Source organism: Chiloscyllium punctatum, chromosome 7 (genome assembly GCF_047496795.1).
Source record: "Chiloscyllium punctatum isolate Juve2018m chromosome 7, sChiPun1.3, whole genome shotgun sequence".
In the NCBI taxonomy this organism is placed as follows: domain Eukaryota; kingdom Metazoa; phylum Chordata; class Chondrichthyes; order Orectolobiformes; family Hemiscylliidae; genus Chiloscyllium; species Chiloscyllium punctatum.
The window spans coordinates 76,629,202-76,653,261 of record NC_092745.1 but is presented as its reverse complement, the minus strand read 5'-3'; the positions used below and the strand labels follow the sequence as shown (position 1 = coordinate 76,653,261).

General features: G+C 38.2%; 1 protein-coding gene across 14 annotated transcripts in view; it reads right to left on the bottom strand.

Annotated features, from left to right (window-relative positions):
* Positions 1-24,060, bottom strand: part of sgip1a (SH3GL interacting endocytic adaptor 1a) — a 279,362-nt gene that overhangs the window by 18,830 nt on the left and 236,472 nt on the right. For 11 of the 14 annotated variants that reach the window (XM_072574089.1, XM_072574090.1, XM_072574091.1 and 8 more), the window contains 3 exons: positions 10,549-10,608; positions 4,537-4,648; positions 2,683-2,838 (listed from right to left, as the gene is read on the bottom strand). In XM_072574089.1, coding sequence (XP_072430190.1) covers positions 2,683-2,838; positions 4,537-4,648; positions 10,549-10,608 — 328 coding nt within the window. The remainder of the gene's footprint in view (positions 1-2,682; positions 2,839-4,536; positions 4,649-10,548; positions 10,609-24,060) is intronic. The other 3 variants (XM_072574092.1, XM_072574094.1, XM_072574085.1) reach the window with 1 other exon arrangement.

Genomic DNA, 24,060 nt, shown 5'->3' with positions numbered 1-24,060 from the left:
CCAACTTTCCATTTGCACTCTTAAGCTGAGCCATCCAGTAAATAAAGTCTTTTATCTTTCACCACAGTGAACCACTGACCAACTTCAGCTGTCACTCTCATAGTGATAGAAAGCTCAAATAAACTTTAACTTTGAAACTTTGCTTAAAGCAATTAAAACAGGTTCTGCTGTCTGGATTATTGTTCCTGAGGGAGAGTGCTGATTTGGGAAAGCTCCTTGCTCAGTAGATCTGCCTAACAGAAAGATCCAAGGATTTCCCAAATTTCCTGCTGGAGGAGGAATAGGTAGGAGATGGGAGAGAGTGAATGCTGGGTTGAGAACTGCTGTTCCGGGAAATGGTTTGGAGGTAGCTACAGGGAGTGGCCCTTGTGTTGAGACAAATCTGTTTGGATAGCTCACCTTGGTGCTCTGTGACTTGATCTTGATTGTTGTTACCATTCATCATCCACCCCTCACTCACCAACTCCCCATGCCCCATCCATATCAACATATTTACCACATAGACCCTCATACCCCCAAGCCAACCTATGCCTCTCTATCCCCTGCCCCAGACCCTTATAATCCTTATGCTGACTTAGTATCAATTTAGAGTGTCCGAAGAGCAGGAAAATCAACGTTTCGGGCTAGAGCCCTTCACCAGGTAGGAGGCTCGCAGCCTTGGGGGTGGAGAGATAAATGGGGGGCTGGGGCTGGGGAGAAGGTAGCTGAGAATGCAATTAGGAGGATGGAGGTGGGGGTAATGGTGATAGATCGGAGAGTAGGGTGGAGTGGATAGGTGGGAAGGAAGATTGACAGGTAGGATAGGCATGAGGGTGGTGCTGAGCTGGAAGGTTGGAACTGGGGTAAGGTGGGAGGAGGGTTAAATGAGGAAACTGGTGAAGTCCACATTAATGCCCTGGGGTTAAAGGATCCTGAGGCGGAAGATAAGGTTTTCTTCCTCCAGGCATCAGGTGGTGAGGGAATGGTGATGGAGGAGGCCCAGGACCTGCATGTTCTTGGCAGAGTGGAAGTGGGAGTTGAAATATTTGACCATGGGGTGGTGGGGTTGATTGGTGCTGGTGTTTCCTCATTTCCCCTCCTCCCACCTTACCTAGTTCCAACCTTCCAGCTCAGCACCACCCTCATGAGCTGCCCCACCTGTCAATCTTCCTTCCCACCTATCCGCTCCACCCTCCTCACCGAGCTATCACATTTACTCCCACCTCCATCCACCAACTGCACTCTCAGCTACCTTCTCTCCAGCCCTATCCCCCCTCCCAAGGCTCCCAACCTCATTTCCGATGAAGGGCTCTGGTCCAAAACTTCGATTTTCCTGCTCCTCGGATGCTGCCTGACCTGCTGTGTTTTTCCAACAACACACTTTCAGCTCTGATCTCCAGCATCTGCAGACCTCACTGTCTCTTTAGTGTCAATTTATGTTAACCCATGTCCCACACTCCTCCATGCCAACTGACACAATACCCACCATCAGTAGGGTTTTGACCTGTGCTGAGAGGAAAGAAAATAGGTTTATAAGAATCTTCACTATATCAAAACATTTCACGGAGAAGATCACATTTCGATACATTTAAATCTCTCCAAGTGCTTTATCCCTTACATTAAAAAAAACCTTATAATCATAACATAACATCAATGACATCTAATTCCTTAACAGACTCTTGAAGCTGTCAATCTAACTATGAAATGACAGCCCTTCCATCCCCCACTATGATTACGATAGATTGTGGAAGCAGTTAAAGAGTAATACAATAATAATGCTCTGATGGCAATCCTCAGGTTTATATGCACAACATCACCAACTCACCCCCGGCCCAACACCTTTTCAACCCAGAGACACAGCAGGTTAGTTTTTTTGTTCAGAATATAGATATCAGGCAATTTAAATAACTTGGCAGTTTAACAGATCTTATCCACCTCTTTACATACATTCATGTCTACACTTACACATCCAAATGTCACAAACTGCAGGAATGGGGTCTCTTTGACAAAACATCCTGCTGGGTTTGGATTTTCTTGTGAATCACCTCATGCCCCTTCCCTTTATGAATATAAGATTGGTTGGAAACTGGAACAAGACTTTTTAATCTGGGGTCCCTGTTGAATGAATGGAGTCTGTGCAACTCCTTGAAAATCTGAACCTTTGTGTTTGAGTAGAATAGTATTTATTCTGACTTATGTAAGAATTTATTTACTGTTGTTAAAAGATTCCATTGTGTAAAGTGGCAGCAATTCTGAACTGATTTTCCTACCTGTTTATCTGAAGACATTAGCTCATTATAGGCTACGTTAGGCTTCAGCTGGCTCAAACAAAATAGGTATTAAGAATAAGAACAAACCTAAATACTAGCCTTATGGGATATCACTAATCATTTACATCAAGCATCTCTAAATAGTGAAGAGGATCTGGAAGCCTGATTGGTGGATTGTTTCACCTCTGGGATACAGAGATCAAATGTAGCATCATTTACAATGAGTTCATTCAACAATTTATTGGGTGAACACTATATTTCCTTTGTCTCCTTGGCCCTGTTTCACATTTGTTAAAGCATAGAACCATTTGAGGAATGTTCACAGTGCAGTAGCAAGAATAATAGCAAGACCTCCTGTACAAATAGTTTCTGTTACTGGTCTACATGGATCAGCTGCACTTTTCTCTCTTGGCTAGTGTTGTACTGAAATTACCTGCAGAGAAGTTGTGGGTTTGGCAGGATGTGTTCCAACCTGCTGCAGTTTGTTATGCAGAATGTGAGAATTGCAGGGCACTGGTTATTGGCAAAATGCCTGGTGATGCCAGCTGGAAATGATAAAACCATTTCTCCTGTAATTTTCACAATACACCTGTTAATAAAGAAAAAGATGGATGTCAACACAAGCCTAAAAAGGTGAGTAATAAAACCCTGAAATGCTGGAAAAACTCATCAGGTATATGCAGGGAGAAACAGTGTTAACGTTTCAAGTCCAATGACTTTTTGTCAGAACTGGAGAGAGAACTGGAAAAGTGATGGGTTTTTACACCATGACAAATGGAGAGTGAGCAAATGGAACAGAAGGGAAGGTCAGAGCATGAGCAAGATTAGAGATCACAGCCATCGCAGAACAAAAGTAAAACATTAATAGTTATAAAGAAGATAAGCCTAGAGAAGGTGTTCATAGTTAATCGTTAATAGGTTTGCTGAAAGCTAAACCAAGTAAACCAGATATTACAGGAAAGCAGGGAAAACAAAATGGAGGATAAGAGTTCACAGACTGAAATTATTGAGCTCAACGCTGAGCCAGATAAAACTGTAAAATTGAGATATTGTTACTCTAAAAAGGTTAGCAGGTGGAAGTCAGATTCTGTCCTGCCATTACCTTGCACTTTATAGAAAAAAAAGGCTTTTGATAGTGATAAAATAATCTTGACTTCTTGAACAAAATTTTTGAGACTCAAAGAATTCTAAGTCGATGGAGAGGAACTATTCTTATTGGCTGAACGGTCGAGAATCTGAAGACACCACTGGGTGACTGGCAATAATTGCATGATGATTATGTTTTTATTTAACAAGTGGTTAGAAACTAGAATGCGTTAATGCGTGGTGAAGGCAGATTCAATAATGGCTTTCAAGCAGAATTTAATAAACACCTGAAGAGAAAACAAATGCAAGTTTATGGGGAAATGGCCGACAATTAAGACTGGATGAGTTGGTCTTGCAGAGACCCTGCAAAGACTTGACTGGCCTCCTTCTGTTCTGTAATCTTTGCAATATTCAAAGTTCAGTGAAGAATAAAAAATAAATACTATAATATGTAAAAGAACAAATCCAATTGCCACAAAGTGCACTTCAGGGGAATTGCTTCTGCAGAAGAGAAGAAAGATAGAAGGACAAGCCATTCAATCCTGCACTGAAGGCACAATATCCTCTTTAGTATGAACTCTACTACACACATGTATTTCCTGAAGTATGGTGGAAACAACATTTTTGATTCATGAGAACTGGACTCAAGATCAGTGGGTCGTGTGGCAGCAGTAATGTTCTAGTCTTTGGACTAGAAGCACCAGATTCAAAACCCAACTGCCTCATGTGTGTTACATCATGTCTGAGCAAGTTGATTAAAAATAACTCTGGTCCTGCTTCCCAACTAAAATGTTTATCTGGTGTAAACTACCACCAATCCTATCTTTTCACACTCCAAGACATTCAGCTGTTGTTTACAGCCACTGGTCATACATTCTGACTTCTGATTGGTTAAACAATTGTTACAGATAGATTTCCAAATCCAATCAGATGAACTGATTTTATGACTTAAAAGCTGATACAGGGATGGAAATGCTGACTGTCAGATTGAAGCACTGATGGTTGGCATAAATGAATAGAAAGGGACATTACACCGATCTAAAATGATAAGAGAACAAGATTTAGTTTTAAAGAAAGAAGGCATCAATTTTGTTAGGTTTTTTTGATTTTCTGTTTTGAAATGTTACATTTATTAAAGATTGAAAGTTCATTGCAGAATGTCTATCATCACTATTACAAAGGCCTTGAGCCTTTTACTCACTTGCTTGGGTCTGCTCCCTTGAAGTAAGCATTGACGGTTTCTGTAAAGGCTGCGGCAACAGGGAGTGTATCCTGTGCACCCATGGTCAAGGGGCTGGGACCTCGGGAAGCCCCTGAAATAGAAAGAGATGCACTTAACCCTTTAGTTCACTGGACTTATTCCAACAAACTATCCATTCACTTAAACATGGCAGTAAAATAAGCAGAGCAAAAATAAAAGGTCAGCAGATGAATACATTTGTTTGATATGCTTAAATCATGCAGGAGTATATAAAATAAGGCAAAATAAAACAAAAGATTAGTGAAAACACATGTGAAATAAAATGATGAATTATTTCTTTGTAGACACTTTCTGTAAAACCCTTAAACATCCTGTGGGATAAACTTTACAGTCTCTGCAGAAAAAATGGATTGCAAATTAGTTATGCAGACTGAATAAACCCCTTGATGATGTCATTGTGTAAAAGCAGAATTCATATCCAACACCTAAATACTGAAATATATTTTCACTCCTCCTTTCTGGAGGGTATTGGCTTATTGTAGGGTAAACATCTGCTGGCACCAAACACATTCTGGTACCTCCTGGAAGTGACGATTTCTGATGTTGGAGCCAAGAGAGAGGCCATCTCCATTTGTCCTTATGCAATGCTTCTGCCCAAATTCTTTTCAACAGAGGTTAGTAGACAGAAATAGGATGTGACTAATTGTTACCTTCCCTAACTTAGAGGCCAATGTGTACTTTCATAGTAGGCTGAGCTAATAAACAGAGCACCAACCAGAGCAGAACTTGGGACTACCTTGTCCTATCTGAGTTCCACGCTAGCCAATCTATTTAACTTAAGAGGCATCAGAGACTCAGTAAAGGTTTGGTTTTCTTGATCTCCAAATTATGGAACATAGATGAGCTAGTGATACCAATATTTTTGCAGAGTGTTCCAGTAGCCTACTGTTTACTTGCTCAAAACACATTGTACCAAGTTAGTTATAAAGGCTACACAACAGGTCTAGAAATTTATTAAATCTGTCAGAACTTTGGAATATTTTGTGATTAATGTACTTCAGAGAAGTGACACCATCATTACTATTTGGTTTGCTTACATCCGATCCCAGTTCTACATGAGTTGATTGGCTCAATCTCCTTGGGCACTAGGGATGAAAAATGGAGTACTGCATTGCCTGTATCATCTACAATCCAATAGTAAATTTAAAACAATATCAGGATAATTGCAGCAATCTTGGGAGCTTATTAGGACTTGCTGAGCAAATGTAGCACAACTAACAAGAATAGGAAAGCTTGGATTCAACTCTTGTGTTGTGCAGTGTTAATAAAATTATTAGCTCAGCTCTTATTCCTGATTATTATCCTATAATTTCTGCCGAAAAGCACTGAAAGAAGGATGCATTGTAGAATTGAAAAGATAGCTGGCATATATGCTGTAACATATACAGTGTACTCTTGAGTGATGTATTGGAAAGCTGTCCAGCGTTTTGGAACTGGACTACTTGCTTTCTGAGAATGTGTGGTGTGGCGTGGGATTAAGGAATTGAGAAGCAAACTGAAGTCAGAGGTGAAAATGTCCAATTATAACCGCTCATGATGTTGAGCTGAATGAAACTTTTTATGTTAGAAAATTGGTATACCTGTTTACTTTCAATTAGAGATCATTTCAGTAGATCTTCATCCTTTCGTGAAAGCACTTTAACTGTTGATTTCTCTTTGTTTTACATAGAAAGAGTGATAACTACCTTTAATGTGAAACTCAACTTTGATATTACTGATCACTCTGCAAGATTCAATTACCATTAGGTCACTCTCTACCACGTTCATTATCCAGCCTTTCATTACCTGTGATACCATCCTTTATAACTTTTCACTTTTCGAATCTGTAACATTTCTTATTATAAACTTAAAATTCCAAAATAAAACCATTCATCTTACCACTTTTTGATATATCTTCTACACTTCTTAACCTTGGCAGGAGTATGGCCTAGAGGTATTGACTTTTTAAGAAATCTTTTATGTACAAATTATGCAAATTATACATAGGTTTTGTCATGGATCAAAACCAGGGCAAACTAGCCACTTCTAATGGCAATGGTTCAAAGTCCAAAATTGTTTTCAAAGTCTTGCTGACTTTCTGGGCAAAGAATTCTTCTGACTCTGTCAGCTTTCTTGAGAGTTTATTAATATTCATTCAGCTGGAGGCTGCTGGAGACGGAGATGACTCAACATATTATTTACAGTCATTACTTTCATATTTAGTCAGGGACTTAAGTCAAATCATTCTGTAATCAGCAATAAAATAAGACACCCTCATATAGTGTAAAACAACATCTCCCCACTATCTCTTTCTGGAGATATCATTCAAAAAGTGATGAATTGCGATAGATATGAGTAGCTGACCATAGTAATGGCATTCCCATTGTCCCTACAGGTGGTAATGACAAAAGCAGAATATTAAAGAATCTTGTTCATAGGACACTAACACTAGTATAAATTGAGCCCAGTGATACTTCTCTATGGGCAAGTGTATTCCAAACTATAGTACGCAAGTTAGAAAATCTTTAGTCATAGAATCCTTACAGTGTGAAAGCAGGCCATTCAACCCATCGAGTACACACGGTCCACCTGAAAAGCAGTCCCCCCAGACCCGGCCCCTATCCTATTCCTGTAACCCTGCATTTCCCATGGCTAATCCACCTAACCTGCATATCTTTGAACAGAGAGGAAACTGAAGCACCTGGAGGAAACCCACGCAGACATGGGGAGAATGTGCAAGCTCCAAACAATCAGTTGCCCAAGGTTGGAATCAAACCTGGGTCTTTGGCGCTGTGAGGCAGCAGTGCTAACCACTGAGCCATCATGCCACCTAAATCTGATATCTGGATAATGACCACAGGCAAGGTAGTGTTCAAGGCCTTCCATTTGTTCGCAAATACAGGGTGAATGCAACTCAATGAGCTTACTCATTCCATGTCCAGTTACTCCAACTGGAAAATCAGATTGTGGTTTTGGGTAAGGACTTGGATTCAGTGACCTGCAGGCTTAATTACTTGCTAATATTCCTTTCCTGAACCTATGCAAAGAAATGTCACTTAGCTAAGGTATCGGTGAGAGGCTAGTGCTCAGGAACCATATCTCAGTAACAATCATATTCTTTGGAAGGTGAGTGGAGAAATATAGCTCTATAGTTTTTAAAGATGGCTCTGGGCCTTTTTTTGAGAGGAGACTTCTGCTCATCAGTTTAAATGATGCAGTTTTTTTTCTAATCTGATATCCCATATTCATTCTAGCAAGTAAAAAATGTTACCACCATTCCAAATATACTGAACAATAACACCTTCTGGAGTTATTGAATTAGTTTAGCTATCACAGAAACACAGAATTATTACACTTCAAAAAGAAGCCATTTAACCTGTTGTGCCCATTGTTCTATCACCGAGTGCCAATCTCCTGCCTTTCCTTTCATCACTGCACACCATTCTATTCAAATAAAAATTCTCTTGAATGCACCACCTGAATCTGCCTCCACCAGATTTTCCAGGTAGTGCTTTCTACATCCTAAGTATTCGATGTGAAAAAAAGCTTTGTACATCACCCCTGCTCACTTTAAAACAAGTGGGAACATCTTCTCCCTATCTACTCTGTCAAGCCAGCTCATGACTTAGAAAACCTTTATTAAATTTGCTGTCAGCCCTCTTCTCTCCAAGGAAAACCACCCAAACTTCTTCAAGCTTCCTCGTAGCTGAAGTTTCTCCTTCCTGGATCCATTCTGCACTCTCTCCAATCAGTCACATCTTTCCCACAATGTGGTGCCCAGAATTCTGCATAATATTCCAGTTGAGGTCAAACAAATGTAGTGTACAAGTTCAACATCAGCTCCTTACTCTTGTACTCTGTACCTCTGTTAATAAAGCCAAGAACACATTTTCCTTATTAACTATTCTCTCTACCTGCTCTGTTACCTTCTATGATCCATGTAGATGTGCACCCAGGTTCCTTTATTTGTGCATCCCCTTTACATTTGTACCCCCTATTTCGCCAGCCAATGTTGTTCTGACCATTACCTGACACTTGTCTGTACTGAGTCTCACCTGCCACCTATCTACCAACTCTTATCAATTTTTTTTGGGAGTTCCACACTGTCCTCCTCACAGTTTATAATTCTTCCAAGTTTTCTGTCATCTGTAAACTTAGAAATTGTCCTGTGCATACCAACATCCAGATCATTAATATAGATTAGGCAAAGCAAGGGTCCCAATACTGACCCCTGTGGAATTCCTCTATAAAACTTCCACCAGCCCAAAAAGATTGACCATTACTCTGTTTCCTATTACTCAACCAATTTTATATCCATATTGTTCTTGTCCCTTTTAGAGCATGACCTATGACATTACACATAAGTGTGTCACATTGATCAAATGCCATTTGGAAAGTGTATTTTGTGGTATCTGATCAATTCACCAGAACTTCCATAGTATCACTTGTTTCCAACAGAACCTATGAAAACTGTAAGCATGTAATATTAATTGCCATTTGATTCTAGTTAATATTTCATGCTTGTGACAAGAAAGAAAACAAAATATTATGAAGTTTAAATACTGTATTTTTATAAAGTATTAGTGCTCAGAATATTACCTTTGTGATTTTGTTTAGTTTGTTTGTTTTATTTGTTTTAACCTGTACATTCTGTAGTTACACATTTCATATTCTTACAAAGCAAAATCTATTTAGAAAAGCAATCTACATATTAATAACTCAATGATTCTTGTCATGATAATCCCTGCAGTTTTTTTCACAAATCAAATAATATATTCAGCAGGATTCAGCATAACGCTCAATGTATTAGCAAACAAATATTATATTTTATTCTGTTCCAGTTAAGTCTTGAAAGTTCAGTAAATTGACTGAACACTGCAAAATAATACATGCTCCGCCAATGATTTAACTGTTAAATGATCTGACCAATACAACATTGAGTCTGAATCTTCATGGTTTGTATGACTCAATCTTTGCTGTGCTCTGACTTACTTAATTTTAGATGGAGTGGGGGCTTGAGTGCAGTTTGTCTTGAGAAGATCAGAGTTAGAGAAAGGATCAAAAAAAAAGTCAGTTTAGTTTCCTATTTTTCAGTTACTGGAAAGTGGGTTTGTAGATTTATGTGGATTAGATGGACTCATCTATGATTGTATACTGCTACTAAATATACTCACTGAGACAAAGTTTAGGCTCCAGCACAACTAATGACCACTTGAGTGAGGCATCAAAGACAATTACTATCCTTCATCAGAACTCCAGTATATGGTGAGAAACCAGACGTGGGAAAAATTTAGCAGCTTTTGGGTATTTGCACAATAAGATTATGTTGCTATTAAAATAGCAAGTGAATTTAAAAAAAATAATGAATCCAGTATGTCTGACTAGTTTTCTGAGCACACATACCTCATGGAGTGTACACTGTGCACACTGGAGAAAATCACAGATCCTGTCATGATTTACTGACCATCATGTAGGTGCCTGAGATTTCTTGATTTGGTGGATGAGTTTGCAGCATGGGTATGTGTAATGACATCATCATTGGGTCGAAGCAGGTCTATTTCATTAATAAAGTAGTTTCTGATTTGAAAGGCAGGAGTGGAGAAATTTATTTTTAAAGAGAATATTGGTAAATTTAAATTAGCATGTTCTGCCACATAGGCTTTACTTTTAAAATAGACAGATGATAGCATTCGTTCAATTGATAGATGTACCCGAAGAATAACTATTTGACTAACTAGTATCATGATTTATTGTGCTATAAGAACAGAATAAGTATTTCACAGAACAATATTGACAATGCAAGCTGTAAACAGTGCACAAACAGGAACATCATAATAAGTACTGTGAACAGAATGGAAACATTAGCAAATGAAACTTAGGAATGGCTGACATACAGGAATAAAGGCAGCAAGGCCATAAAGGAAACAAAAATGAAATAAAAAAGCGATTTTAGGTAAATTGTACATTACTTACCATCAAAAGTTAAATAAAACTTTCCTCTATCAAACCATACCAAGGAGGGTTGATCATTCTCTGCATGGTAAGGAGATGAAGTGGGATAGGAGGAATGAAAGCAAGGAAGAGAGAAGGACACAGTGTGAGTCACACATAAAGTCCATCACTCGTAACATAGGGGGAAGGCCGGATGCACAATCAAAACAATGGAACCGTCACTATGCAAAAAATAGTCTATAGTGTTACTGAATTGACAAGTTTGCCTCAATTTCATTCTGAGGATCTCAGCACAACTTTGATTGTGCAGCGACTGCAGTACCTGTGTTTGATCAGTTTGGTCAGTTGTAGTAACATCAAAAAATACTTGAAATACTCAGGCAGAAAGTCATCAACCTGAAATCCTATTTCTTTCTCTCCACAGATCCTGCTGGAATTTACAGAATTTACAGTGTAAATCTCTACAATGTACAATCTTCATGAAAGCTTGGAAAAACTTGAGTAAAGATAATGGTCATGGTTGTTGAAAAACCATGTTAAAAATTACTCTGGTTTTTTTTTGGTTGATCAGCAAGAAAACGTGTACCAAGGTTTTCAGAAACTCTTCACTTATATGAGCACTTTGAACAGATTTCATCCAATTCTTTCAGAAATAATTACTTCAGAAGAAACTAAGTTTGAATCTAAGACTTCTGAGCTCCTGCATGAACTTCAGTACATTACCTAAATCTACTATAAACTGTATTTTATGACAACATGAAGTTGAAAGAATGTGGAGACTGCTAAGTTTCTACATTTAATTTCAGCTGGCATCATCTGAAGAAACATTGTGATGTTGGAAAATTGCTACAATGAGATGTATTTTCAATAGGAAGATGAAATAATGTGGATGATCGATGCAAACTTGTAAGACTAACAACCTTCAGTAAAATATTATAAATAATAATAGGCTATTGCATTTTTGACCATCTTGGTTATTGAGCAACAATAACAGAATGCCTAACTTCATCAGCTACATGTAGACTCCTTGCTAATAGCATTGGACCACTTAAGCAAAATGATTTGACAACCATTATCTCCACCCTACTGACTTTTCAATGGCAGTTTGAATCAAACCCACTTGCTAGGAAATTCAAGAGTGCAACAGCAATTCAACACCCCATTCAATAAATATTAGGCTCCACTGAATTCAATGGAAAGTTAAATAGGCAGGGTATTTTCTTAATGTTATGCCAAATCCAACAGTTTTCCTGACATACAGATTAGCTTAAAATTACACCGTACATTTCTATTTCTATTGTGATATCAAAATCCAAATAAATTCATGCAATTCATCTTCCTGTTCCGACAAGGGGTTCAATACACTCATGTGTAACAGTTTTTCATAGGTTCATATAACAAAATCGCTAAAGTTACCTGCTTGTTGGTCACAGTGGAAAGTCTGTACCAACACAGAAATTTTACTGGTGCAGTGGATCAGGAGGTGCTTTATTTTCCCCAAATCTGTGCTTTCTACTAGTTTTGTGTTTTGTGAGAATGTTAATGTGGAATGAGATTGGATGAATAAGAGCCCTCATGGGGCACAACAATCATAATATAGTAGAATGTCAAATTCAGTTTGAGGCAGAGCAACTCAGAGAAGAAAGGGCAAGTTGCAGACCTGTAAAGAAAAAGTTGTCCAAAGCGGACTTAGAAAATAGTTTAAGGGGAAAGTGAATGGATGGACAGCGTCAGGCATTTAATTATATATTTCATAACATAGCAAAATAGTCATTCCAGTGAAAAAGAAGGCATCCATGAAAAGGATTAATCACTTGTGGTTAACAAAGGCAGCCACAGAGTGTATCCCATCAAAAACCATGGGATAGAAACTGGACAAAATTAATGGTAGGCCAGAGGATTGAGTTTTTCTTTTAAGAACCAGCAGCAAATAGAGAGAAAGTTGATGATGATAATAAATTGGCAAGACAAAAATAAACAGCAAAAGCTTCTACTGGTATATCAAAAGAGAGGAGACAACTATATGTGGGATCCTTGGAGGATACAAATATGGAATTAATAATGGAAACAGAAAAATGACATACTTTTAAACTGATACTTTGCAGTGTCCACAGAGGAGAACACTATAAATATCCCAATGATAACAGAGAAGGAAGGTGCTTATGGGAGAAAAGATCTTGCAACAGTCTCTATAATTTATTAAAGGCAGACAAGTTGCCAGGACCTGATCGCCTTCTTCCATGGATTCTGAAGGAAGTGACTGTATAAATAGCGGAAGCATTAGTTGCAATACAAGGGTTTTCTGACTTACGAACATCCAACTTACAAACATTCATACTTACATAGGGCTGTAATTTTAAAGATCCAATATACAAATACTTTCTGTTATTATGAATTGCCCCTTTATATTGTCCTGCATTGTATTCTGACATGCATACAGATTAGCTTGGAAATGGACTCCAGAACAGAACCTGGAGGACATCCGGTATACCACAACTCACTAGATTCCAGGAAGGTTCCAGTGGATTGGAAAACTGATGTGATCCCCTGATTAAGGAGGAAGGGAGACAGAAAGCAGGATACCTGCAAGTTAACATAGTATTTCTCAAAAGGGAGAGATCTCTTATTAAAGAAGAAATAGTACGGCATATAGAAAATTTTAATGCAATCAAGTAGAATCAAAATGGTTTTCTGAAAGGAAGATCACATTTGACAAACTTGCTAAACTGCTTTGGGGATATGACAAATAGGGTTGATAAAATGAAACAGAGAAGTGTAATGTATTTAGGTTTCCAGAAGGCAGTTGATAAGCATGTCACAAAAAAAAAAGGTTTTTGCAAGGTTGAAGCTCATGACATTGGGGATAGTGTATTAGCGTGGACTGAGGATTGGTCAACTCACAGGCGATTAAGAGTCGTGATCAATTGATCTTTTTCAAGTCGGAAGACATAACTAATGGAGTGACACAAGGATCAGTCCTTAGAACTTAATTATTTACCAGCTATATTAATGACTTGGAGAAGGGGAAGAAGAGTGCAATGTATCCAAATTTGCTGATGGTACAAAAATAAATGGGAGGGCATGTTGTGATAAAGACACAAGGAAGTTGCAAGGTAATATGGAGAGATTGAATGAGTGGGCAAAATTTGTCAAATGGAGTTAAATGTAAAAAAAGTGAGGTCAGGCACTTTGGTAGGATTTAAACAGAGAGAAACTTCAAAAGATTGCTGGGTACAGGGATCTGGGTGTTCTTGTGCACAAAACACAATTAATGATCATGCAGCTACAGCAAGTAATCAAGGTAGTAATTGGAATTTTGGCCTTTATTACTAGGTCAGAGTTTAAAAATGGGGAAGTTGAAGGGTTTGGCGAGGCTGCATCTGGAGAATTGTGTACAGTCTTGTTCCTTATATTTAAAGAGGGATGTATTGACATTGGAGGCAGTTCAAAAGAGAGTCCCTTGGCTGACTTCTGGGAAGATGATGCTGACTCATCAATTTTGAGGAGGCTTGACAGGTTAGATGTTGAGAAGATGATTCCACTAGTGGAAGGGTCTCAAATTCAGGGATAGAGTTACAGAATAAGGGTCACTGATATAAAACTAAGCGGTAAAGGGTAGTGCATGCCTGGAATGCTCTACCCGAGAGACTTATGGAGGCTGGAGTTGTAGTAGTGAGATTGCTAAGTATTTCAAAGGAAGGTAGATAGATTTTTGCAATTTCTTTGGAATTGCAGGCTATGATGAGCTGGAAGAAAAAGTATGAGAATAGGAAATTCATAATGGGAAACAAGGAAGTGGCAGAAACCTGCAATATTTTTGTTTGTGTTTACAGTAAAACACAAAACACATCCAAGAATAATGGGTTCTTAAAAATGGAGGCAATACAGCAAATGTAACACCAGTATTTGACAGAGAAAACGGGAACTTTAGGCCAGGTGGCCTAATATCTGTCACTGGGAAAAAGCTGGAATCCATTATTAAGGAAGCAGTGAGAGATGGTTTGACAATCATAATCCAACAAAGTCAAGATGGTTTTGTGAAAGATAAATAGCATTTGAAAAATTTGTTAGAGTTCTTTGACGATATAACATGCCAGGTGGATCAAGGGGAAACAACAAATACAGTGAATTTGGATTTCCAAAAGGTGTTTGATAAAGTGCCACAGAAATGGTCAAATGATGGTTTTGGGTGGAGTGTCAATGGGATGAAGGCCTCAACTACTTATATTCTATGAGACTTGGATGAAAGGACTAACTTCATTGTAGCCAAATTTGCTGATAATAATACTTAGAGATGGAAGTTGTGAGGAATACAGAAAGAATCTTCAAAGGCAAACGGATGGTCCAAGTGAACAAAAGTAATGGCAATGGAATATAATATGGGAAAATGTGAGAACTTTCACTATAGCAGGAAGAATAGAAGAGCTAAATATTATTTAAAATGAAGAAAGACTGCAGAATGTTGTGGTACAGAGGAATCTTGGTTTCCCATACATAAATCATAAGAGATCAGCTTGCAGGTACGAGTGCTTAGGAAAGAAAATAGAAGGTTGGTCTTTGTTGTGAGGGATAGAGTTTAAAAGTAGGGAAGCCTTGCTACATCTGTACAGGGCAATGCTGAGACCATGCAGGAGGTACTGTGTGCAGTTTCGGTCTCCTTAGTTAAAGAGAGATGTACTTGCACTGGAGACAGGACATTTCTGCGATGAAGGGCTTCTGTTAAGTAGAAAAGCTTGTGCATGCTGTACCTGTGCCCACTGGTATTTAGAAGGCGGCACAGTGATCTTATTGAAATTTATAACATTCTACAGGGCTTGGCAAGCACTAGGAGGATTTCCCTTTCCAGGGAAATCAAGACAAGTGAAAAATTAAAATGTAAATAGTCTCTCATTTAAAATAGAGATGAGGAGAAATTACTTTTACCTTCAGGTTATTCATCTTTGAAAACTTTCAGAAAGCAGTAAAGATTTATTCATTGAATATCATTCTGAATTAGATAGATTTTTGATTCAATTTGATTTTGAAGGGGGTTAAAGGTTATGCTTCATAGGCAGACAGAAAAAGAATGAAGGCATTTGGCCATAATTTTATAGAATGACAGCAAATTCTTGGGGTCAGCTAAAACCATTCAATAGGATCATAGCTGATCTGACATTCCTCATACCCACTTTCCTGCCCTTTTCCCCTTCACCTTTGATTTCCTTACTGATTAAGAATCTATCTCAGCCTTAAATATGCACAAGGACTCTGTCCCCACAACTCTCTATGGCAAGGCGTTCCAAAGACTCTCAACCTTTGAGAAAAAAAATTCCTCCTCATCTAAGACATAAATATACAGCCCTTTATTCAGAGACTATACCCTCCAGTCCTAGATGCTCCCATGAGGGGAAACATCCACTCAGCATTTACCCTGTCATATGATGTGGCAAGCACTGATATCAATGTTGCACTATAATGTGGTGTGCATAAATATCCTGTACTTTATTGGAAGAGGTAGAGTCTCAGACCTCCAATCTGAGCAGTAATTAGGAGGGCAATTGGACTCCACATGAATGCCAGATTCAGAGAGAGATCCCTGGCCTCTCCCACACGTGGTAAAAGAGCTCCAAATAAAGACTGATTTGTGCTACTGAACGTATGTCTCAGACTCCTCTTTAAAATCCCTCTCCAATAACTGATACTGCAAGCAGGGTACTGCACAGGTCCACTTCAACCATGTGGTCCCTAATGGGGTGAGTTTGTTTGATATTACCACCCTTTAGATAGAGGACAAACCCCGTAGTCAATTCTGGCTGTACATTGTGGTACTGAAAGAACTAAGGGAGTTGTGCCATGAGTGATGGACAATTGATAGGCCCTAGTTCACCCTAGGGATCATCAAGAGACCCACAGTTCAACAGGGAGAAGACAGACCTTAGTTCATCTCAGGTACAGTAAAAAGCTCCACAGTTACAGTCATAGAATCATAGAGATGGACAGCATGGAAACCCCACCCCCCCAGACCCTTCGGTCCAACCCGTCCATGCCGACCAGATATCCCAACCCAATCTAGTCCCACCTGCCAGCATCCGGCCCATATCCCTCAAAACCCTTCCTGTTCATAGACCCACCCAGATGCCTTTTAAATGTTGCAATTGTACTAGGCTCCACCACTTCCTCTGGCAGCTCATTCCATACACGTACCACCCTCTGTGAGAAAGTTTTCCCTTAGGTCTCTTTTATATTTCCCCTCTCACCCTAAACCTATGCCCTCTAGTTCTGAACTCCCCTACACCAAGGAAAATACATTGTCTATTTATCCTATCCATGTCCCTCATGATTTTATAACACTCTTTAAGGTCACCTCTCAGCCTCCCACACTCTAGGGAAAACAGCCCCAGCCTATTCAACCTCTCCCCATAGCTCAAATCCTTCAACTGTGGCAATATCCTTGTAGAGCTTTTCTGAACCCTTTCAAGTTTCAAACATCTTTCCGATAGGAAGGAGACCAGAATTTCATGCAATATTCCAATAGTGGCCTAACCAATGTCCTGTGCAGCTGCAACATGACCTCCCAACTCCTAAAGTCAATATTCTGACCAATAAAGGAAAGCAAACCAAATGCCTTCTTCACTATCCTATCTACCTGCGACTCCACTTTCAAGGAGCTATTAACCTGCATTCCAATGTCTCTTTGTTCAGCAACACCCCAGAGGACCTTACCATTCAGGGTATCAGTCCTGCTAAGATTTGCTTTCCCAAAATGCAGCACCGAACAGGGAAAGATAAAGAATGAAATCAAATGGGGCTTGGAGGGACCCAGAGTCAAGACTATAGCTGAACAAACAAAAAAAAAATCAAACTGACCAAATGGTTAAAGCTAGTTAGAACCCCATCAATTTACCTGGTTTTAAAAAAAAGAGAAACAAAGAAGACAATACCTAATGTTAGTACTTTGAGCGCACGTAAAATTAAAACCCCTTAATCTTTGAGAAACAAAAATGTCCAAAGCAATGCTGACTGGGCCAGTGTGAGCAGCCCCCAAACCAAACCAAAGTATTAAAAGAGAAATTCTTTGGTTGGCAGATATTTATCACAGCTGTGAGGTATGGAGGGAAACTCCCTGGTCGTGACTGTGTGCTATAGCTGCTGGTTGTGGAACGTGAACAATTGGAGATAAAACTAGTTGTACGTCTCACTCTCAGTACGAGCAAAGCAGAATGTTAAAAATGGAGATTGGAAGAAAGAAAGAAAGTTAACACAGTTGTACAGGGAGAGAGAGAAAGCAAGAGCGAGTTGGTCTCTGAACAGAATGTCAACTTTGTTGTGGTCTGGCTTGTGTCCATTTGCGTTTATTAGTTGTTAAATGTTGTCTTGTGTAATTTATATATTTTTGTTCCCTGGAGCTTGAATTTGGGGATGCCTTGAGTTCACTTTATATGTTGGGAATGTATGATGATGTGACAGTGTGTTGTGTGTTCTTACCAGTTTGAAACATGTATGCTTACAGCAAGGGCCCTTTAATGAACTAATCAGTGGTTGTGTAAAAGAAAGACCTGCTATGAAATATTGATTCAGAATGAGTTTCTCAGAAACCTAGTCAAAGAAATTACCTTTTCAGAATTGCTTGAATAAAGCAAAAGGAAAAATCAAGCGAAATGACAGAACATATTTCCTCTTTCCTTAAAATTGTGTGAAATCTCTGATTTGTGTAGCTTGAGGCAAGACTCCTGATTAAATGCTTAACTTTAGAATCTTTATGACTACTATATCTTCACATTTGGAGTTTCATTTCCTGGCCAGAGTGTACTTCCAAATATTATTTTAGCAATGAGTAAATCTTTAATTCCAGCTGATAAAATCTGCTCATCTTAAAAGGTTGATTGGCGTGATTTGTACTGCAAAAAAAAGGAAAATTTTGAGCATTTAATTTTATTTGAACAAAATTATCTGATCATATGTTCTAAAATCTGAGAAGAGTGGTATGAAGAAATTGAAACAAGTCTAACAAAGGAGATAAGTCTTCCTTTGTTCAAGAAACAACTATAAAATGTGGCTTCTATTTCAGTGCAGGTTGAAGAGGAGCTATTGATGTAATTACATACAAGAGTTTTGTCCCATCCCTTTAGATCAACAAAAAACTATCTGCACAGCTCAGAGAATTTATACATTCAATATACTTTTTTAAAAAATCAATAGAGATACTTGGACTAACCCATTCTGCTTGAAGTAGGATGGATGTTTTTCAGAAAACATCCATTCTACAGAAGGTTTTTTCCAACAGCTTTGAATTTCTAAGTTTGGCTGCAGACTTACAACTTCGTAACACAGTGATGGATGAGTCGTCCTCAACCTATCAACCACAACATTAACAACGCACCTCAGTATTAGCAAACAACTATGAAAACATCAAATATATGGAGTATCAGGCATTTCAAAACCACTAAGGTTGGGCATATTTAAGCATATGACTCTACATCATAATAAGAAGTTATATTACGATTCACATCATCAGGCATTCTAAAACATTTGAAGGGAATAATTATCTGAAATGTAAAAGGATTCTGGAAAACAATAAATGCATGCACACAGTCTGTGGCTTCAATGAATGGAAAACAAAATTATTAGTGTCTTTGAAAGAGTTTGAAAATATGAAATATTAAGTTTGGACAAATTTACATACAGATATATCAAATATCCAGAGAGAGAGAGAGAGAGCTATCAAATAACTTTTTTAGATAAAAGAAGAGTCATTTAAGAGAAAGAACAGTGTATGTTAATGCCTGGAATCAAACAAATATGTTTGATTTCAGTTTTAAGATATTGTAAGAATATGTTTCATTCAATTTCAAATCTCTCCAGGGCTCAGAAATGATAGGATGGGAAAGGTAATTAGTTGAATTGCAAAATTAGATGAGAGCAAGTGATAAAGGTGTAGAGTGGTGGCAGAAGAAGGCGAACAAAATAACGGGTTGTAATGGCAAATGAGGGAGCAGAACAGAGTGTTTGATAGAAATCAAATGATTGAGAGAGAGTAGTGGGTTTGATGATGAACTAATGGAAGGAGGTGCAGCAATGGAGTTACTTGTAGATGGACCTATAAAATATAATGAGTGACTGGCCTGCATTGTGTATTGAGGTAGATGTTAACAGAGACTTGAAAGTAGGACAGCAGATCCCTGGAATAAACTCAGCCCAAGTAGCAGAATTAAAAGCCCTGATGAAAGAACTGAAATTAGCCAGGGATGGGAGCATGAACATATACACCAATAGTAGGTACGCCTCTAGCATAGCCCATGATTATATGACGACATGAGCTTTGCGAGGGCATATCCAAAGACCCCACACAACATGAAGAGCAGATTCAAGATTTAGTAGAATCAGAAAAACTGTTCAGAAATTAACATTAAGGAAAGATTGTATACAGTACAAGGAAGAGGCTGTGGATAAATCCAACATCGCGATTGGAAAAAATGAATATTGATGTTGAAACTGATGGTGAAATGAACTTCTCTGATACACGAATAAAAATCAAAACATGCCTGAGAGAACACTGTGAAGAGAGAGCAGAAGGGACTATTATCTTGCAAGACTTTGAGAATATTGTTGGCAGCGTTTCCCCCGCTGTTTCATCTCTTTGTAATGAGACATACCGGGGCTCACCTATGAGTCAGTAATTGTGGACAAAGGAGTAGGATCCGAGGTACAGTTTGAGAAGAAATCAACAAATCCCTCTCCTCCAGTGTAGAGGATGAAGCTCTCTGTGCAAATTGGAATGTATTCATAGAGAACTACCATAATAGTTACAAGGAAAGCATCCCTTCCAGTCATCTGAAATCAGTCCTAAGATAAGGAGTGGTCCAAAAGCGCCATAGATTCAACACTTTTAAACTTTTTCAAATGAACTCAAATTTGAAAGTTTTTGTTTAAGCTCATGTATAAAAGATGTTATGGACAAAAATGGTTGGCTTGTTCTCAAAGTATAGATAAAACGTTTTGGAAGGCATGCAATTTGAACTCTGAATTTGGAATGAGAAATGTTTTGTTCGTATACCTACTTAGAAAATGTTTTCTTTAAGACAATAGATTTAAAATGCCAGTTTGAGAATATTAAAAGATTTTCTGACAGTTTTTATAAACTGAATCGTGAAAGTATGACACAAAGTCACCTTGTGACTTGGGCTCTGCCCTTTCTAAGGCCAGCAGAATTAACTCTTCCTGCTGGCAGTTTTAAATCTTCTCACACACCTGTGTGGTGCGCTGGGTTGTGTGGATATTATTTATCCACTGCTTTAAGTGCCAGTGGAATTTACTTTTGAATAGGCTTCACAAACACAACAAGGGAGTTGGAAATCTTGTGCAGGCAATGTCTTTGCTGAAATTGGGATTGATAAAATTACTTGACACAAGTTCGAACATGCAATTGGAAATTCAAATGAATGTTAAACGGCACATTAAATCTTTAAATTTTAGTTTAAAACAACAGCCAATGGAAACACTCGAGGTTTTAATTAGTATCAGGAAAAACTGGGATAGATTATTTTGGAAGAAGTTAATTGAAATCTGTTAGCTCAACAACACTGCAGGGACTGTACACAAAAGAAGCTTGAGTGAGTTGTTGTCAAGTTTGAATTTGGAATAATTTTGAAAGGAAGGAAAGCGAAGTATAAATCTAGCAAGTTACATTTGAGAAATTGTATGTACTTTTCATAAGAAAGACCAAACAAGCAAAATTTGTTAATGCTTGAAACCACGCAGTAATGATCGACTCTTAAAACTTTTGTGAAAACATGCTTCCCTAGCTTTATGCAGGGTTCCTGAATCAGTTATAATGGTAATTAATGAAGCCACTTTTAGAATACAAGAATACTAACAGGAAAAGAAATGACAGCATCCAATAGAAATAGGAATGATTCACCTTGGGGGTAGTTAAATGGAAAATATCCAATGAAATCAAAGTGTAGATAGAATTAGATAACTTACAGTATTCTCTTGGAGATATGAGAGCCCTGAGAGTTTTTTTTAAGGAAACTGATTTAGCCACCACTTGGAATGATGGATCAAGTGAGGAGGATACACAGCCACCTTCCTGCGACTTTTGAACCTTCAAAAAGATCACCTGAAAGTCGAGTGTATGTAGCATGATCTTGGAAAACCGATGTAAGAGGACAATGATGGTTGTTACATCTGAAGTACCGACATGCAGGAATGCATGGTAAAAATGCACAGGTCCAGGCATGGGCACCTACTTGACAAAATTCTGCCCGGTAGAGCATGTACACATATTTTAATGATAAGGCACTGACACATAATCCATAGAGAAAGTGACTTTTGGTATTGATTAGTAGAAGATAAAAATTGCAATTGGAGACAAGGGGGAATAGTGAAGTAATTTCCACAAGATGGATAAAAAAATGAAGGAAGACCTGAAGAATCTTTTTGATCCATGCGTAATTTGTTGTCAGTTATACTTAATCTTAAACTTTACCATATGTAGAACAGTTTGTGATTATTGAACAATATGTATATGTTTATGTGAGGCCTTGATTAAGGAGTGGATGTCGTTGTAGGATCAAAAATAATATCTTGAAAACATTTCATTAACGAATAAACATTAATTGTTAATTAGACATGACAATGAGCAACTTTTAAAAAGTGGAGAAGTAGATGGCAATGTGTTTGGAAAATAGATTTTACTTCTTGGTCCATGCTGTAACATATAGGTCAGCTTTGCACTTAGGCCAAACACCTAACGGGGAGTTGTTGCAGCTGCCCATTGCTGAATATGACCGAGTGACTATTAAGGGTTTTCTTTTTAACTAATACAGACAATCAAAGAAAATGTTAGCTGTTGCAGCATTTCATTTGGATCAAATCATGGCCTCCACAAAAAACAAAATGCCTCGGAGTCTTGGTAAAATGGGACTACAATGCAAAACAGGAAAACGTTGATAAGGCAGCTCAGATTAAAACCCATCTGATTTGAGAATTGCGATTTTTATGTGAAATAAAAAAGAGAAAGCCTAGCTAAGATGAAACTTTTAAATAATTATAATTACAAATCGTAGTGGACACATATATTTGAACAATGATAGAAGTTTAAATTTATTAGATATTAAGGTATTAAATTTCTGAAGTAGTTTGGCTTGGATGCAGAGACATCCTTGAAGAAACTCTTTTCTCCATCAGTAAGATTAGAATGACAAAAAGGTGTAAACAAGATAACCCCACAAGAGTACAGAGAGACTAATAACAGTGAGGGGAGCGGAAACAATTTTGAAACAGCCGTATGACCTCAAGAATAAACATTTGCTGCTTGGCAAGTCAGATAAGAAGGAAGGTGTACCCAAAATTGTCACCTTTGTCACAGAATCTTATATTTAGGCTTAACTACGTATACCTTTATAAGGAACTTTATATTACAGCTGATATTACAAATATAACAATTGGTGGAAATTAACATCCTATTCAATCTTCTGTATTAAGATCAGCAAGAGATACGAATTGTACATACCAATTTGAAAAGTCGTTAGTAATAAGGAAGCTTATGATCTGGCTAGCAAATGTCGAGGAAGGGACAGAACAGTTGGTGTTGGAATTTGGACAATAACCATAACAGCCCAAATACTGGATTAGTGGTGCTGGAAGAGCACAGCAGTTCAGGCAGCATCCAACGAGCAGTGAAATCGACGATTCGGGCAAAAGCCCTTCATCAGGAGACAGGTGGTCTGAATGTGAGATGATGGGAGGACCCAAGGTGGACCATGAAGTTGTCCATCATTAATCATGTGTTCACAGAATTGGATATATAGGTCAGAGGGGGATGTGGCTAGCGCTAATGTCAATGTTGCATGTAACCAGTGTAACACAGTATGTACAAATATCCTATACTTATTTGGAAAAGGTAGAGTTTCACAGACGTCCAATCTGAGGGCAACTGGGTCTTACACAAAGGCCAGATTTGAAGCGGTCTCTGACCTCTCTCACACAAGTAGTAAAGGGGGTCTGAATAAAGATCGATTTGTACTACGAAACACAGGTCTGTTATTTAAAATCTCTCTTCAACAATGGCCAAGCTTCTTAAGAATAAATTGGAATTTAAAAGATTGGGAAATGATCTAATCAGTAGAGATCCAAAATGTTTAACCTTTGCTCATAAGAAAATCCCTCCATACCAGGGATCATCTAGTGAACCTTCTTTGAACTGCTTCCAATGAAATGATATTTTTCCTTTACTATGGGAACCAAAACTGCTCACAATACTCCAGATATAGTTTCACCAGAACTTCGTACACATACTGTAAGAAGTCCCTACTTTTATACTCCAACCACTTTGAAATAAGACCCAACATTCTATCAGCCTTCCAGATTACAAGCTGCACCTGTGTGTTAGCCTTGTGTTTCATGCACAAGTAACCGAACTCCCTTTGTGTTGCAGCTTTCTGTAGATTTTCTCTATTTAAATAAGACTTTAACTGTTTTGTTATTCCTTCCAAAATGAACCTCACATTTCCCACATTATACTTCATTTGTCAACCTTTTTGCCCAATCACT